We start from the raw sequence: 17,995 nt of genomic DNA, 5'->3' as shown, positions 1-17,995 counted from the left end.
TATCTGAGCTTGGACTATGTGGGAGTCTGCAGAATTAAAGACACATAGTGAATGCAAACTGACCTCACAAACACTTCAATCTATACAACAGGCCTGTCTGGATTTTCAACATATAAAATAGACAATAAAATTCTTTTCACTTTTTTTTTTTTTTGAGACAGGAACTCACATATATTAGGCTGGCCTCAAACTTGTCATGTAGCTGACGGTGACCTTGAACTTCTGTTCTCTGGGTTTCATGAGAGGCATCCAGTACTATTTTAAGACAAATCTTGTATGTATGTATGTATGTATGTATGTATGTATGTATGTATTATTTAATTATTTATAATCCTGCCATTTCCCCCCCTCAGTCCCCCATCTCTCAGTTCCTCATCTCATCCCTCCTGCCCCCCATTACCAAGAGGATGCTCCCACATTACCAGGCCTCTACCCTCCCTAGGGCCTCAAGTCTTCTGAGTGTTAGGCGCATCTTCTTTCACTGAGGCCAGACCAGGCAATCCTCTGCTATACACGTGTTGGGGGCCTCAGACCAGATCATGTATGCTGTCTGGTTGGTGACCCAGTGTCTGGGAGTTCCTGGGGTCCAGGTTAGTTAAGACTGCTGATCTCCTCCCCCTAATTCAACCAGAGGGGTCCCCAACTTCAGTCCAATAGTTAGGTGTAAGTATCTGCATCTGTCTCAGTCAGCTGCTGGTTGGGCCTCTCAGAAAGCAGCCATTCTAGGCTCCTCTCTGTAAGTACACTATAGTATCAGGTGTCTCCCCATGAGGTGGATCTCCAATTGGACCAGTCACTGGACTGCCTCTCCCTCAGTCTTTTCTCCATTTTTGTCCCTGCAGTTCTTTTATACAGGAACACTTCTGGGTTAGAAATGTTGACTGTGGGTTGGTAACACCATCCCCCCTCTTGGAGCTCTGTCTATCTACTAAATGTGGATGTTTTAAGTTCCCTCTCACCAATGTTGGGCATTTTATCTAAGGTCACCTCCATTGAGTCCTGAGAGTCTCTCACCTCCCAGGTCTCTGGTACTTTCTAGAGGGTCTCCCCACCTCCCACCTTCAGCTATTAAGAATGAGGGTATCATGAGTTTTGCAGGCAAATCCATGGAGTTAGAAAATATCATCCTGAGTGAGGTAACCCAGACCCAAAAAGACATGCATGGTATATACTCGCTAAGTGGATATTAGTCCAAAAGTACAGAATACCTAGGATAGAACCCACAGAATTTAAGAACTTTAACAAGTGAGGATGCTTCAACCCTACTTAGTAGGAGGAAGAAAATAATCACAAGAGGCACAGGGAGTGTGTGTGTGTGGGGGGGGGGGGCAGAATCAAGTATGGGAGTCAGAGAGCTCAGAGGGCCAGCAGAATGAATGGAAATATGCAGCCTCAGAAGGTGGGAGGTAGGGGACCCTCTACACACTTCCCTTTTTAATTAGTATCATTTGGATAAACAAACAAACAAACAAGAACCTGCCAAGTGGACAGCACTGCTAATTGAGAACCTGGCCCACATCTGTTTCCTTAGTGTTTGTATATAAGGCTACCTGTACATAAGAAATAAATGTTTGTGGTCAACAGCACTGTAGTGCAGTTTCCCAATATGCAAGAGTTCTAAGGTTTTGATTTTTGTCAGTGCTATAGATTTATTATCCTAAGTTAAGGATGTAAGTTTTTCTTCAAAAGTAGAAAGTAAATATATAAAAGACTTCTGTATAGTTGTAATGATGCTAATTGCTGCTGGCTTCTTTATTGTCCCTCTTGTATTCCACAAGCCTTCCATGATATATATCTATGTATGTATCTATCTATCTACCTACCTATCAATCATCTATCTATCTATCCATCCACCCACCCACCCACCTACCTACCTACCTATCATTAGTTGTAGGATACCACAAACAGGACAGAACTGGATTTCACAATGGGCTCCAGGTACTTGGCCTAGCAGTCATATCTGCACCCCTCTAATATTTGCATACCTCTAACTGCTTGAATTTGGCATTAATACCTTAACATCTGTTACCCTCCCACATGCAACCAGACAGACTAACCAAGGCAGATCTCATCCCTGTAACAAGGGAATCAAGCGATTAATCATTGATGTCTTCTGTCTTCAGTCAAGTGTTTGGGGTGGATGGGATGATGTTACCATCGAAACAGAAGTCATGCTGGGCCTGGTAGCTTCTTATGTGTAATGCTGGGCCTGGTAGCTCTTATGTGTAATGCTGGACCTGGTAGCTCTTATGTGTAATGCTGGACCTGGTAGCTCTTATGTATAATGCTGGGCCTGGTAGCTCTTATGTGTAATTCTAGCCCATGGGAAAAAAAAGCTCAAGCAAGGGAATGAATTTAAGGTCTGGGTTTCACACCAAGACCCTATCAGGGTGCCAACAGAAATGGAACCAGTGGTGCCATTTCTTCCAGTTGTGCACAGTTGCCCCAGGCTTCTAAACCTTTGTCTATTTCTATCCCACTTCTGTCATTTGTTTCAGACCAAGCCACTCTTAACCCCATACCTTACTCACAGGGCAGAAAACATTTTGACTTAAAAAAAAAAAAAAAACATGAGAAATACAAACCAAAAACTTGTGGAACTTTTCTTTTCCCAATGAACCATGAAGAGGAGTCTGGTGGAGTTGGGTAATAAAGCACTTCCCTAATAAGCCCTAGAACACTGTGCTTAGATGTGGGAGGAGTCTGCAACATAACCAGAATCGTGTTGGTAAACGCCTGACACTAGAAACTCAGCAGAACTCAGGGGGTGAGGAGCAGTCTTCTTATACAATGAGATATCAGAGGTGGTATCTACTAAACTCGCATTGGCATTCAATTTCTATCAGTATATTTATTAATTTTATATACTTGTGATCTCTGAGTTTTATTGACGTTTCTAAAAAGGAACACAAAGTACACTGGTCACCATAGAAGCTTCCCACGGATCAGTAGTCTTTGATGCCTGTCAGCCTCCAGGTTTTCAGAACACATACAAAACAAACATTAAAACCTGAAGAATGGGGCTGGTGAGATGGCTCAGTGGGTAAGAGCACCCGACTGCTCCTCCAAAGGTCCAGAGTTCAAATCCCAGCAACCACATGGTGGCTCACAACCATCCGCAACGAGACCTGGCGCCCTCTTCTGGAGTGTCTGAAGACAGCTACAGTGTACTTACATATAATAAATAAATCTTAAAAAAAAAAATTCAGGCAAAACACCAACAGACATAAAAAAATTAAAAAAAAAAAAAAAAAAACAACCTGAAGAATGGCCAGGCGGTGGTGGCACACGCCTTTAATCCCAGCACTTGGGAGGCAGAGACAGGTGGATTTCTGAGTTCTAGGCCAGCTTGGTCTACAAAGTGAGTTCTAGGACAGTTAGGGCTATACAGAGAAACCCTGTCTCAAAAAACCAAAAACCTAAACAAACAAACAAACAAACAACCTGAAGAATGTGTTCTTTTTTTAAATAAGAAACACAGGTGGATCTATTAGATAAGAGTGCAAGCTATCAAAACTACTAGAGAGACCTTACTGTGGTTGTCACCAGAATGGGCAATTCACAGGACTTAAGAAAATGGTATTAGTCCTGTGTCCCCTCCTCCTCTCCAAGAAGCTATCTCACACAAATCAAAGACTGACGCATGCTCACTAGGGCCTCATGGATGCATCCCTGCTATAGAGATTTGGCTACAACAGGATGTCAAGGATCAAGTCTTTCACAACAGATGTCTGCAATAGCCTTATAAGACACTTTGGATACTGTTGGATGTAACTATTGTCAATAGGCCACACGCTGTGGCTCTCCATTAAAACGTGGGTGGTAGGGTGGTGGTGGTTGTAGGAAGGAGGTAAAGTTCAGATCTGAGAAAAATTACAAAGAGCAGAACAAGTCTCCTGAAAGCTCTGACCAGTTTTTTAACTCACTGAAAACAATTTCCCAGAAGAAAAATAGATAGTAGTATGCGAAAATATCTCAATCTTTATTTTTAAGGATAATTGTCATTAATACAGGAAGAACTGATATTATAAAAATCAGAAAACATTAGCATTCAATAAACAAAAATGAACTGAGGGCTGATCAGGAACGTATGCTTGGCATTGGAAGAAGGATGTATGCTAGTCTTCTTAAACAATTGCTAGAAAGTAAAAACAAAACAAAACAAAGTTAAGTTCTAACAGGGCTACAGTGTGCTGGCCAGTAACTTGTAGATAAACATCTGTTTTAGACAGTCGGTGGTATTCAAAGCTCAGTCTATGACATTGTAGTTCTTCAGAGTAAGTCGAGGTTTCTTGGTAACAGAGTTTATTCATGCAGACGCTGTGAGGCCACTGGCATGATTCAACACAAACCATTCCCATTTCAAGAAAGCAAGTGACAGAGCAGTGACAGCATCCGCATCTCAAGGAGTGCTGTCAGGAGGAGGAGGTCTGCAGTTTCTCACTTTGGATTCTTTTACATCTCTAAGAATATGGTAAAAAACAAAAAAGTACAAAAGCAAAAGAAAAGCCACATGGAGACCTTCTCACCCTTTACTAACATAGCAGAAGGAAAGAAACAAACAAAAGCGGGTTGTCAGCCTTCAAACACTACAATAAACTGTGAGTCGAAAAAGAAAAGCCACAGTCCTGTTGCTTGGAGAAGAATGGATGAACTAGAGAACATTACAGTAGGCACAGGAAAGTGGATGCGGAAAAAATAAGCAAACACACTGTCTGTCATTCACAGAAGCTAGGGGCAACATTTTAAGTGGAGGGGAACTCTCTGGGATAAAAGAACCAGAAGGAGGTGGGCGAGGGTACGAGTGGGTGTGATCAAAGCACATCATACAGATACCTCATACACATTAGAGAAAAGGAAACTCATTACTTCATACAATATACACTAATAAAAAAACAAAATCTATGAATTTGAATGCATTTTACTATGTCAAATACTGAGTCAATGCTGATACTAATGGTTAATAAACTACAAAACATTAAAAACATAAAATATAGTCGATCCTAGAATCTGAAAACTCATTCCTTCTTTAATGATTTCGTATACAGAAATTCCTAAAAATAAGAGTAATCATTGGCACGCCAGTGGATCATGAAAACATGATGCTTTTTATCAAAATGGAGGGAAGCGATTTCAACTGAGGCTAAGAATATTAAATTCTTACCAAACTATTGTTTCAGTTCTTTCTGCTCCATGTCACATAAATGTATTTATTTTTAAAGGAAATGAGGGCAGCTAGACTCAGCGTTTCAGCACGCTGTCCTGAAACTCCTGAAGTCTCCATGCTAGGGAGGAGCGGTATCTAAGTGCTCTACTGTAAAGCATCCTCTCTTCGGAGCGGCTTTCACCTCTACCTTTCACTTCTTCTTTTTAAAAAGGCCGGAAGTGGCTCCCTTTACCTGGCGGATCCCAGCCACCGCCTTCCTCCCTTTGCCCCTTTTCCAGGACACCGGGTGAGTTTTCACCCTGGCATTTTTGCCCCTTTTATGTGGCTTCTTTTCTTTGTGCACCTTCATGTGCTGCCTCAGATGGGAGCTCTGGCTGAAGCACTTGTCACACTCCTCGCACTGGTAGGGCTTCTCTCCGGTGTGCGTTCTCTGGTGCTGAATGAGGTGGGAACTCTGGCTAAAGCACCGGCCACACTCATCACAGCAGTAGGGCTTCTCACCGGTGTGAATCCTCTGGTGCTGGATGAGATTGGAGCTCTGCTTGAATCTCTCTCCACACTCGTCACACTTATAGGGCTTTTCCCCCGTGTGGATCCGCCGGTGCTGGATGAGGTTAGAACTCTGAAAGAAACTTTTCCCACAGTCGGCACATTTATGGGATTTCTTCCCAGTATGGATCTTCTTATGCTGAAAAAGCGTGGAGCTCTGACTGAAACTCTTGGAACATTTAGTACACTTGTAAGGCTTCTCGTCCACGTTTCTTCTCCGTCGACTCAAGCCCGAGTCGAAGCGAATGGCCACCCCCCATTTCTGTCGCTGGCGGGCTGTCTTGCGCTTGCTCTCGTAGGCTTTTCCTTGGCTGGCGCTTCGAGAAATACCCCCTTTGGGCTTTGCTAACCTCATGGTGAGTAGGCAAATGTGTCGGCAAGAGATCCTACTGTCTTCTGAACTAAGGTCTCATATCCTAGAGTGAGGCAACTCCGAGTTCCCTTCTGTAGAAGAGAAAAATACAGCTCATTTATTAATGCAGCACTAACACCTCTCCAATCTATCATGTGTAACCAAAGCACACCTAGTACAAGTGCAATGACGCACTTTTAAGAGACAAGTGCTCGTGAGGTGATTCTAACGCCAGAAGTTAAGCTTCATCAATATCATCATCATTTTGCAATGTTTCTGATTTTGGACAGGCAAAAGAGAAGACGAAGAAAAACATAAACCTGTTAGGGAGGAGCCACAGAGAGTATTTTGAAGGACTAAAGAGTAAAAGCAAGATAAAGTCTCATAGAAGATACAAAAATAACTGCAAAAGATGATCAATCTCTCTGCCAAACAGCATCTCAGGTCAATACTGACTGTGCTAAATTTCTCATTTAATAGCTTCTACGTAAGATATTCAATTCAAAAGAAATGACAGATTATACTACACCACCATAGGTTCCTATCTATTCTTATTTGTTTGGTTATTTCTATAGATGATAACCTAGCAAGCAGAGTTGAAAATAGAAGCTAATTGGTAAAGAGAATTACAAGTTTCCCAAGAGTCTTATTCAGAAAATACTGGGTGAGAAAAATCTGAAAAAACACTTTATTCTTCCTTCCCTAGACTATAGCACGCCAAGAAGGAGAGCACAACCAAACGCTCTAAACTGAGTTTATTGCATTACATTTAAGGTGGTCTGGAGGCTGTCAAAACAACCCCTTCCACACACACACACATTCCAAATAGGTGAGCGTGTGGGAGGTGTTCAGGCCTGCAAAGCCAGTCATTGCACTTCCAGTGTCTTAGGTTAGTTGGAAAGCCTACTTGCAACTCAGTTATTTTTCTGAGTTTCCTTGCACACAAGCATTTAAAGTAAGTAAATAAAAACACAAATGACATCTTTTCCTGCCTTTGTTTTCTTCGTCTTGATTTTGCTGTATAATAATCCTCCAAACATAAGAGTGCCCAGGGGCTTTTCCTGGGTGTTTAATAATTTTATCTGCTACAATTGCAGCAACAGAAGGAGCAAACTGCACATAACACAGATCTACAGCGATCACTGCCCATAACCGTCTCCGTTATGTACAGACCACCTCCTCAACAGGAGACACTGTGTGGGGTACCTGGTACTCAATAGATAGCTATAATGGTAAGCATACACTTTTAAACACATCTCTTTAAATACCGAGGAACTCACAACTGGTTTCAAACTGATCGATTATGGAATCTACCTATGGATGAAGTAATCATACTTACTGGTAGCCTATGTGTGCTCCTATTTTTAAAATAAAGCTAATTTAAAACCTCCTTTCGTGGGTTTGTAAACACAGGCCCGATGCTCCTTTAGCACACCCATCCCAACCCCGGAGCCGCCTCCGGGCCTGATTTCTCACTGTCCAACCTGGGGAGTCCATCGCCCCCTCTACCGCCCGCCAAGTCCGAGGTCCCCAATAGGGGAGAGGCTGGGTAAAACTGGGTGATGGAGCTCCAGTACTGGGGACCCGTCTAACCGGCGTGCACCTACCTGCTCCCTCACCCATTTAGGGCAGCAACAAAGAGTCCGCCGCTTCCCTCCAAGTCCCTCACAATGGCCCGGTGCAGCCTACCCACCCGTACAATGGAGTCTTTCTCCTCTGCGGCGGGCGGAGGCGCCCAGGCCGAAGCCGACCCCAGCCCGAGGCCACCCGCCGGGCTCCGTGCAGCGCCGCAGCCCGACCCGACCCGACACCGGCTCAGGCCGACCCGCAGGCCCCGCGTACTCACCGCGCAGGCCGCCACGGTGCCCGCCTCGCGCCTCGCCCGCCGGAAGTGCGGGCTGCTAGCCGCGGAGCTGCCGGCCGCTCTAGGAAGAGGCGGAGAGACCCTCTATGGTCCCCGGCCCACCCAACCAAATCCTGCGGATTCTTCCGGTGGTCCTTTTGTGTTCCTCTCTTACCACTCAGAAGGCAGAGCCAAGGACCACAAGGCCTGTTACCCGCTCTCTTTCTATTCCGGTCGACCTACACAGAAACTGGCCTTTGTTAGATTCTGCTCACCACCCCCAAACCAACCCGTTCCAACTTGTAAATTGCATTCTTAGTACTGAGTCTAGAGAAATAACTTCAGCCTAAGGTGTTACTTATGTTTTTCACGTGTCGCCTTATATCACCAAAAGACCCGTGAATGAATTTCTGGAGGACACTGTCCGCACAGGCTGACTGATTGATTAAAACGGCGGTGGTGAAGAGAGGTTGGGATGTTGCAGGTCCAGAGCATAATTACTATTCATCTTGGGTTGCATCCATTCCTTGTCCACTTCTATGGAAGGACGTGCAACATCCTGACAGATAAAACACAAAATCCCATTCTCCAATCAAAAGGCCAAGAATACTATGTTAGATGACAGCTACAGCTGCGATGTTTAAACAGGGCTCTAACCCACCTCTCTGATGTTTCCACAAATGAATTTAAAAGTATCTTGATTTATGGCTTTCTTTGTTCTGTTACTGTCAAACCTTCATGAATTTGGTTGCAGGTTGAAAGGCGGAGTTTGGGTAATCTAAATCTGTGTTCCCTGGGCCATCAACACTTGTGTTTGGCTCTAGAATAAAAACTCTTATGACTTTAAGGTGAGAGCTGTGACTTTGCATCAGCCACTCCTATCAGAGGAAAATGAATGTGTTCAGTGTACTGGGCAGGAACCCCAGCTTGGAGAGGAATTCTGCTCTCGATCACACTGTGAGTGAACAGCTCGATTTGGAAAGGCACACATTTGCCTCCTTCCCAGGGGCGTTCTAATGGCTTCAGATTCATCGCATTAAGGCAGACTCCCCTCACAGGCGACCTCAGGCTGATCCTGGTGTCCATAAATGCAACTTCCTGCAGAGAAGCGGCGCTCTTCTGCGGGGCTGGCCAGATAAGTGAGCTTCTGCGGTTATGGAGGGCTTGGAGTGTCGTAGGTCCGGAGCCCAGTCATAACATATTTTGAGGTATCTCTAGCCATGGAAATAACCACTACTTTGCCCACTTCTGTCAGACAGACCTGACATCCTGTGACTGACAGGTAAAAAATATTTTTGGGATGTGCTAATTTAACAAAACTGAATTTTCTACAACCAGAAGTCCAAGAGACATCTGATAGCGGAGGCCTGAAGCTGAGGTTCCTCCGTGCTGCTATAACCTCCCACTCCATGCTTCCACTAGTGTGTTCCAAAGTGTCTTGTTTTGTAACTTTCTTTATTCTATTACTATGAAACTTCATGAAACCGCTTCCATGTTGGGGCCTGGGATTTGAGGTAACCTAAATCTGTTTCTGGGCCACGGTCATTTATATTTGGTCCCAGCATAAACTCTCTTGTCCCATTGACGTGTGCAACTCTTCAGAGCTCCAGGCTCCTGGATCTGTCCAATTGCTTGGGTTCCTGTTTGAATGCACAGTCAGCATGGCACATCAAACGTTCTGTCCCTCGATAGTCTCTGCCCAGCAATTGACAACCGTGCCTTCACTCCAGCTTCTCAAGCCAAAATCCTCAATGTCACTCTTGTCATGGTCTCCCCTACTCGAAACTTACAAACAACCCTTCTGGTGCCATCTGGGGGTCTTGGTTGGGTGTTTTCTCACCAGTTAAAGAAATAAAAGAGAAAAAAAAATCCAAGACACAAAAAGGTAAAAAAAAAAAACAAAAACAGAACAACAACCACAACACACACACACACACACACACACACACACACACACACACACACGAGCATTGGAAAAGGAAGTGGTGGACCCACCCATCCCCCAGTTAAAGCCAATGAGAAAGCAGGCCCCGGAGACAGCTACTGAAAAGCACACAGAAAGAAAGACTCTCCACAAGGTGGAAAGGGGATTCAGACACCAAAATCCATTTTCCTCATGTGGGGCTATCAGCGCCCTGATCTCTATCATTTTCCTCATGGGGGGGGGGGGCTCTTGGTTTCCCCAGGCTGAGTTCTCACTCTCCTCCTTTCATACTGGTTAGTGTCCTGTTTGGTGTTATACTACCTTGACCCAGCTAGTGTCATTTGGGAAGAGGGACTCTCAGTTGAGAAACAACTCCTCTCATCCCCTTATATTCTTCCTGTAGGCATATCTGTAGGGCATTTTTTTTTTCGATTAATAGTTGGTGTCGGTGGGCCCAGCTCAGTGTAGGTGGTGCCAGCCTAGGCAGGTGATTCTGGGGTGTTTAAGAGCACAAGCTGAGTGAGCCCTGGGGAGGAAGGCAGTGAGCAGCTCTTCTCCTTGGCTTCTCCACCAGTTCCTACTTCTAAGTTTCTGCCTGGCTTGAGTTCCTACCATGGCTTTCTTCAGGAATGGACTCTCACCTGGAAGTGTAAGATGAAATAAACCCTTCCCTCCCCAAGTTGCTTTGGGTGATGGTGTTTCATTCCAGCAATAGAAACTCTGAGACAGTTTAGACAGAGAACAGGGAGCGGACAAACCCACAGCTCTAGGTAAACATGCTCAGGATTGGCCTTGAACATATCTAAGCAGCCTGGACGGGTCAGCCAGAGGGAGGTTCCTGCTGCCAGAAGAAAGTTCCACCTGGCCTCTGTCTCAGGTCAGAAAGGTGAGAAAGAGGCTGAGAGTCTGCCAACTTTATTATTTATCTGTGACCCCTTTCCCTAACTGCCTGCCTGGCAGGGGTCTCTCCAGCTCCCCATCCCTCACTTTCACAGATTGTTCTGGGCCTGTCTTCACAGTGTGTGTTCAGAACCAAGCCCCTTTCCTGCAATCTCCACAGAGCCTCAAGTGTCAGTGTCATCATCCCCGCCCCTGCGACTGCATTTGCTTCCTGACAAACGTCCTTTCGGAGTTCAGTGTCACCCCTCTGAAAACCAAATTAGATCATGCCTTTCATGGGTCCAAAGCCTCCCAAAGTCTTCCCATCTCAAAACAAAAGCCAATGACCTGACTGTGGCACATGAGGTCTGTCACGGTTTGTCAAGTTCTTGGTTGTATCTGCAGGGCTAAGAACCATGCTCAGCAGGCAGCAGGCTCTCGGTACACATTTGTTGCATCAACAAACTGGTAGGATGCTTCTCTGCTTACTTCAATATTTCCCTCATTCTCTTCTAGCCACAGTCCTACAAAGCAAGGCTCACTGTATCTGCCTTGGCAGATAGGTAAATGAAGGCCAGACAGTTGCTTCAGGAGTTCCTGTCTCTGGCTAAAGAGTTCTGGCCAGCAGAGGGAGCTGTTTCTGCAGATGACAGAGCCCCGAGCTTAATGACGTTTGATCTGCACAATGGACATCAACTCAATAAGCCAGACACTATATGAACTTTATCAAAGCTGGAATAAAATAATGCACAGCGTTTTTCTCATTAGGCTTTAAAAAAAAAGATGTATTTATTTTATTTATATGAGGACTCTGTAGCTGTCTTCAGACGTACCAGAACATGGTATCAGAGCCCATTACAGATGGTTGTGAGCCACCATATGGTTGCTGGGAATTGAACTCAGGACCTCTGGAAGAGCAGTCACTGTTCTTAACCCCTGACCCACCTCTCCAGCCCACCTCATTAGCTTTAATTGTCAAGTTGACACAGCTTAAAGTCATCTGAGATGGGCATGTCTGTGGGGAATTTTCTTGATTATTAGGTGATATAGAAGGACCCAGACTACTTTAAGTAGCACCATTCCTTGTGTAATAGTCTTGAACTACATAAGAAAGCTAGCTAAGAGGCCTGTGAGAAAGCCAGCAAACAGCACTCCTCCATGATTTCTGCTTCAAGTTCCTGCCTTGTCTTTCCCTCAGTGATGGACCTGATGGCTGAAATAAATCATTGTTCCCCTAAATTGCTTGTGGTTTGTGTTTTATCACAACAATAGAGACTAAACAGTAACACACAATAAACATGATTTATTGCTAATTTTATTACTAAACTGTTGTCATTCGTGGTTGGTGCCAGCGGGGAGCAATGGTGGTGGGCACTGGTGGTGGGCACTGGTGAACTAGGAAAAAAATGCAAGAGCCAAAATGCACTGGGGCTACTAGTCATGAGTCGTAAGTCTTTGTTGCCTCACTTAAAGGTAGAGAGAGCATCCTTCTTTCCTGTATAGAAAAACGGCTACACCGGCTACAAAAGGCCCAAAGGGATTGAGAATAGGCAGGCAGTCAAAGAGTGGTGGTGTTTTGGAAGGAGACAAATGTGAGGAAAGAAAGGAGCAAAGCCACTGTGAGTGGAAAGACTGGGAGGGAAGTCTGGGGAGAAGCCTGGGCCAGGAAAGGACATGGGCATCAAAGTGGCAAGGAAAAGTGGTGTGAGCAGTCAAAGCCCCATGCCCTGAGTCATGTGTTAGCCTAACACATCCTATTGTTACACTTCAGCCAGGTACTGTCTGAGGAACCTTTAAGGTCTTTAACTCTACCATAACACGACCATAATGGCTGTGTGGGACATACATCTTCTTTGATTTTTGTTCTCTTCCGTATTGGGGGGGAGGGGACAATTCTCAGAATCCCCAGTGCAGCAGTTCTCAACCTGTGGGTTGTCACAACCCCTTTGGGGTCCAATGTTCCCTTTCAGGGGTCAACGAAGACCACTGGAAATATCAGATATTTACATTGCGATTCACACATAACAGTAGCAGAATTACAGTTGCGAAGCAGCAACAAAAGTAATTATTATGGTTGGGAGGTCTTCACACCATGAGGAAGTGTATTAAAGGATTGGAGCATTAGGAAGGCTAAGCCCCACACAACCTAGAGTGTTTAGCTCCAGATGAGGACTTTACTAGGGGACTCACACTGGCCAAGAGTGGATGGAGGCAACACAGTGGCCCAGAAGCAGCCCCAATACACACGCTCCTACCGTCACTCTGCTTCAATAGTATGTCCCAAGGAGTCTGGGGATCCAGGATCACCATGGGTACTATATAGTCCCACAGTTTCTGAGAGATTGATAATCTCCTGTGATGCTGAGATTTCTGGCCTTGTTAAGGCAATAAAGCTATGACTCTCAGTAACCTTGAGAGCTAGGAACCATGTTTACCCCTATCTGACTGATAGGGAAATTGAGGCAAGTAACTTCCCCAGTGTAGAATCCAGTCTGACGTGATGAAAAGAATGCTCACTATAACTGCCATATTGCCTACCAGCTGACCTTGGCCCACATCACCAACCCTGTGAGACAAAGCTGTTAGGATACCCAAGCACTCTGTGCTGGTCACTGACACACAGTATTCTTCTTAACTCATACTGGATATGACAACAGCTTTGGAGAGAGATGTGGTATATACTGGTTAACTGCAGCCCACACTTGTCTGGAGTGATGTATAAACGTCTTACTCCTACTTGAGATATGAGGATCTTCTGCCTTGTTGCTTCTCAGGCCACGGAAGGAAGCCTGTGAGTCCATAAGTTATACTCTGCACTCTGGGGTCAATCTGTGCCTCCTGTTCGATTCACAGCACCTTCTGCCTTTGGCAGCTGGTTCTCACACACGAGGACCAGATGTGGTGAAACACCCACATGTACACACTTAACAGAGTCAAGTTTTGGAACCACGTCATCTTTAAGTAAATTAAATTATGAAGAACAGTAGCATGTAGTCCTCAGACAAAGGGAGAAGAAGACAAAGGGTAAGAGGAGAGGCCACGGCCTGGGCACCTAGCAGATTTTCTTTCTGGGGAGTCTTAGTTCGGTGGCCATAGCTTCTCTGGAGATCTGCACCACAGGGGCCACTTACCCGGAGTGGGTTGAATATTTAAAGAACATTATAGAACAAGAAATCTAGAACAACAACAACAGCTGAGAAACAGCCTAGCAAAGTAATTTCCCTTTTCTGTGGTTTTGTTCCTTAGACCCTGGTCTTCACATAAGTGTTTTGCTACACATGCAGGTGTACATACATGTACATGAATAAGCCCTGTATCAGTGAGGAGTGCTGCTGTCATTGGCAGAACTGACCCACAGTCCAGGGACAGCAGGACGGGTCATTTGAATGGCCTGAGTATGGGATCAAACATGCTCTGTTTCTCTCAATGTGGGTCCTTCAGCCCAGGAGCCTGGACAATGAGTCAGTTAGACAAGCCCGAGGCACTGTCTTATGCCCCTTGGGCTGGATGAAAAAGGAAACCCTGGGAATTCCCATGTTCTTAGACTAGCAGCAAACCATTGTCCCAACCCTGCTGGAGGGCACAGAGCCCCACCTCAGGCTCTGTGAGGCTCCCAGCACGTCAACAGCTGGCTAATACCCAAGTGTAGTTCTTGGGGCCTAAATATAGTCCGTGTGTCTGGTTGTTTTGAAACGTGCTACTGCCTGGCTGGGACCGACCAGACTTCCTGCTTGCCACTGATGAGGGTCAGAGGGCCTGAGGACCTGGTAGTCAGAGTACCCCTGATAAGGACATTCCATGGCATGTCTCTCTGCAGCTGTGTTCACACAGCGCAGCTGGCATAATTCCAGTTCCTACCAAATCACCTGAGTAGAGTACATAAGACCTCTCTCCTCGCCCTGTGACCAAGAAGCCAGATGGATTCTGGGTGAAAGGCTTTGTTTTGTCACTGAGAAAGTCTAAAGGTTATTGCTTTAGAAAAACAAGTCTTGCCCCTACTCTTGTTTCCGATCCGTTCTGGTCATTTGATCTGGACAAACAACCCTGTTTATCCTGAGCTCGGGACTTTTGCAATCTTGTAATCACACTGATTTCAACCTGTGCTGTTTACTATGTGAGGCTCTGAGGACAGATCTATTTCGGAAGACAGTCCTTTCTAACCAGGATCTTCACTTTATCTATAGATACCTTTATCATCTGAGAAGTGGAGAACACACCAGAAGGCTGTGACCTCCATTGCAGGTGATAGCCCAAGCACACTGTGAAGCCACAGCCTCCATAGTCTCCAGTTCCGGGGTTGTTATGCCCTGCAAAGGTTGGTTCTCCAGTTGTCCTCAGAGAGCAGATGTGGCAGGTCAGTCTAACATTTGTGAACACTTCAGAGGAACACAGCAGAGAGCACTGCTCTGTGCAACTTGCTAGAGTTTTTCCAAACTCTAGTCATTCAGAAATTAGTTTTGATAATATTTTGAAAGTAAAACTTATTTTAAAAAGCCTTAAGTAATATTTGGACAGCTGTGAAACACCACCAAGTTGGTGGCCACTTCCAGGGTTTCCTGTGTCAGTGGTTCCCCCAGCACTGAGTTCCTGTGTCAGGGACGGAAGCTGTCTCGTGGCTTACAGTACTAGTCAGTACCATTCACTCTTAGCTGTCTGCTCAATATCAGGCACATAACTGTCTCCAAGTCTGCTTCTCCAGAAGAGGAATTACCAGGGCTCTGTCTTTGTTCCTCCAGGGTCTAGCACAGGCCTGGCAAGTCAGTTAATTACCTCTGAGCAGCGGACAGGCAGATGTCTTGAGGCTAAAAATCCAGTTCAGGTTTTCAATTCCAGAGTCTCTGGCTAGAAGATTCCTTTGCACTTCTGATGCTAAAATTCTGCAATTTAGGGTGACTTTATTGCTCAGGCCACCCACAGGCGACCACCAGTGAGTCCTTTCTGGTGTTCTAAAGCAGGGCAGCCTTGCCTCAGGCGTCACACCAATTCTCAGACCGTGCATGAGGTGAAGAAGTCCTGTCAATGTGGACAGGTTCCAACAGGTGGGTGGTTCCTCTGCCAACTGCAGCTCTTAATAGCGTGGTACAACAGCTTCGGGGATTAGAAAAATGGATCAAGGCAATAAGCACAACAAGAAGAAGCACAAGAAAGGTTGGTCCTGCAGTTTCTGCTCAACACAACAGGCGTTTATTAAGCACCGAAGAAAGTACAGTGCCAAAGAGGGGAGGAGGCAAGAGACCTCTCTTGGCAGCTGAGTATCTCTGTGAAACAGAGCTGGGTCTGGAAAATCTAGAGGCGACATCTACCCTGCCTCGTGGCTTCCCCCTGCACAGCTGTTCTCACACTCTGCTCTTCTGGGCTCCATGAGTGGCTTCCACATGCACTGCCTTGAAGATGGAACTCTGTCTTCGAAGGCCTTCATCATACTTCTCTTTAAATCCACTGTCCACAGATCTCAGGGGAAGAAGCTGGCCTTTAGTTTGCTCTGTTAGACAATCATTCCCAAAACTGATGTAAACCACTGCATAGTTTTCTCATTCATTCCAGAGGTTTCAATCAGTCAGCAAACAAGTGGTTCTGTATCTGGATTAGAAGCCTTTTGTCCTCAAATAGACATTTTTCCATGTTTTGCTGAGCTTTGGTAGGAAGTATTGAGAGCTATCCCTATCCACTAGAGAGAAAGAAACTCTGTCTCAAGGAAAGCAAGAGACATATAGACATCCACAAGATGGAGTGAAGGGGACACTTCTGGATCCACTGTCAGCTGTTCCAATGCTATACGAATCAACTTCCAAAACATAATTCAATGGGCATATTTCTTGAAGACAACTCCTTTCAAGGATTTCTTTGAATCACACTCACAAGTTAAGGGTGATTTGTGCCAAGAGCTGATGAGATCTTGGTAGTCCTAGTCCCGATCTAACCTCTAGGCCAGGAATGTTGGCTAGGAAAGGAGGCTCGGAAGCCAGGATATCATGGTGAAGCAATAGTTAGAAGCAGGCCATATCTCACGACTGTTGTCAGCTCCTGCTCCAGTATGGTTCCTGAGAGGCAATTAGAAGCAAGGGAAGACAGGGAGTTTCTGTTCACATGGGTGATAAGGGCAGGGACTTGTGGCCATGCAGAGGCTCAGGGACAGGCACTGGGCAAGCAGATGAAACCCATTCTCCAGGGACTGGGTGCTATTCAGCTCTCTCAAGCTGGAAATACACAGGAACAAGGCTGGCCATACTATTCAACCGTACAATGTGGCTGGTACCACAGTTCCAAGGCTCTTTATTACCACATAGGCCAGCTTTGCACATAGATCCTAGCCAGCAAGTTCCTGGGTGTGCCTGTGCATGCTCACCATGGTACCAAGACTAGAGATGCAGGATGCTATGTCATCCGTGGAGAGGTGGAATGAGCATAGGTACTGGGCAGCAGCCATTGGTCAGCGATCAGTTAGAGCTGGGTCCCTGGGATTCCATGCACACTTGCTACCGCAGGCATCACAAAAGGCAAGCTCTGGCTAGTTACTTGGCCTCCACCAGCTGTTCCAGACGCTGCAGCATTGTTAGACGCAAGGCTTGGAACCTGGAGAGAGACAAAGCCAAAGGGTTTTCCTAAGGCTAGAGGGCCAGGAAGGTGAGAGCAGAGAGTGGGGGTGAGGGGAGCAGGGAGACCACTGCTCCTAGCTGGTCGATTAGCAGTCACTTCTGTCCTTCAGCAAGGAGGCTCCAGGGCAGCTGACTGTGCAGAATTTCAAAGAAAAGTGCTGGCAATTCTATTCCAGACTCTCTAGTAGGGACAGGGATGTGCTGGGATGCAGATTAGGGCTATAGATCAGTTTGTAAGAAGACAATGCCTGAGCCAGGGCCGTGCAATTAACCTGAGCTGCATCCTTAGCCTGGGTTTTGGATTGTTCTTCCCAAACTGAATCCACTGGCCAGGTGATTCCCAGGCCTCTGCTGTCTTTAAAATCCTATAGTGACATCACTGATGGGCAGGACACTCCAGAGTCTCCACTGCATCTGAGGCCTAGTTGCACAGAAGGAAGCCTGTGGGTGGATATGGCTTTCTAGGGATCATTAGTGTGAAGCCAAAATCCAAACCAGCCCTGGATCCCCGGCTCTCATAGTGGAGAGAGCATCTTGACTTCCCCGCCCAGCCCTCCCGAATGTTCCTCACACATCCTGCCCCATGCCACATATCTCTGAAGCACAAACATATCACTGGGACCCAGAGCATCATTAATGTCACATAGCCTGTCCTGATGCTGGTGACCTTTGCTCCCCCAAACAG

General features: G+C 45.8%; 2 protein-coding genes across 7 annotated transcripts in view; both read right to left on the bottom strand.

Moving 5' to 3' along the window:
* Positions 1 to 3,963: 3,963 nt before the first annotated feature.
* Positions 3,964 to 15,014, bottom strand: Znf22 (zinc finger protein 22). Of its 5 annotated transcripts, XM_085840134.1 has the most exons (3): positions 7,676 to 7,723; positions 6,264 to 6,388; positions 3,964 to 6,160 (listed from the first exon to the last, which is right to left on the bottom strand). In XM_085840134.1, the coding sequence occupies exon 3, from the start codon at positions 6,069 to 6,071 to the stop codon at positions 5,358 to 5,360; it is 714 nt and encodes a 237-aa protein (XP_085696260.1). In that variant the 5' UTR covers positions 6,072 to 6,160; positions 6,264 to 6,388; positions 7,676 to 7,723; the 3' UTR covers positions 3,964 to 5,357. The 5 variants fall into 5 exon arrangements, with proteins under 5 accessions (XP_085696260.1, XP_085696259.1, XP_021020706.1 ...); XM_085840133.1 differs by lacking the exons at positions 6,264 to 6,388; positions 7,676 to 7,723 and adding an exon at positions 14,903 to 15,014; XM_021165047.3 differs by lacking the exons at positions 6,264 to 6,388; positions 7,676 to 7,723 and adding an exon at positions 7,915 to 8,122.
* The window catches only part of Rassf4 (Ras association domain family member 4), a 40,621-nt gene continuing 34,622 nt past the window's right edge, over positions 11,997 to 17,995 (bottom strand). The window contains exons 11-12 of one of the 2 annotated variants that reach the window (XM_085840132.1): positions 17,231 to 17,287; positions 11,997 to 16,755 (exon numbers count right to left, since the gene is read on the bottom strand). In XM_085840132.1, coding sequence (XP_085696258.1) covers positions 16,656 to 16,755; positions 17,231 to 17,287 — 157 coding nt within the window. In that variant the 3' untranslated portion in view covers positions 11,997 to 16,655. Of the gene's footprint in view, positions 17,288 to 17,995 lie in introns of both variants that reach the window. The other variant, XM_021164777.2, reaches the window with a different exon arrangement.

This window comes from Mus caroli, unplaced genomic scaffold (genome assembly GCF_978045245.1).
Source record: "Mus caroli unplaced genomic scaffold, Mus_caroli_1 scaffold_7, whole genome shotgun sequence".
In the NCBI taxonomy this organism is placed as follows: Eukaryota; Metazoa; Chordata; class Mammalia; order Rodentia; family Muridae; genus Mus; species Mus caroli.
Note: the sequence above shows the minus strand (reverse complement) of the source record. Positions and strands in the feature narration are given on the sequence as shown.

Coding starts and splice junctions, on each gene's coding strand:
- Znf22 (XM_085840133.1), bottom strand. CDS start 6,071: ATGAGGTTAGCAAAGCCCAAAGGGGGTATTTCTCGAAGCGCCAGCCAA.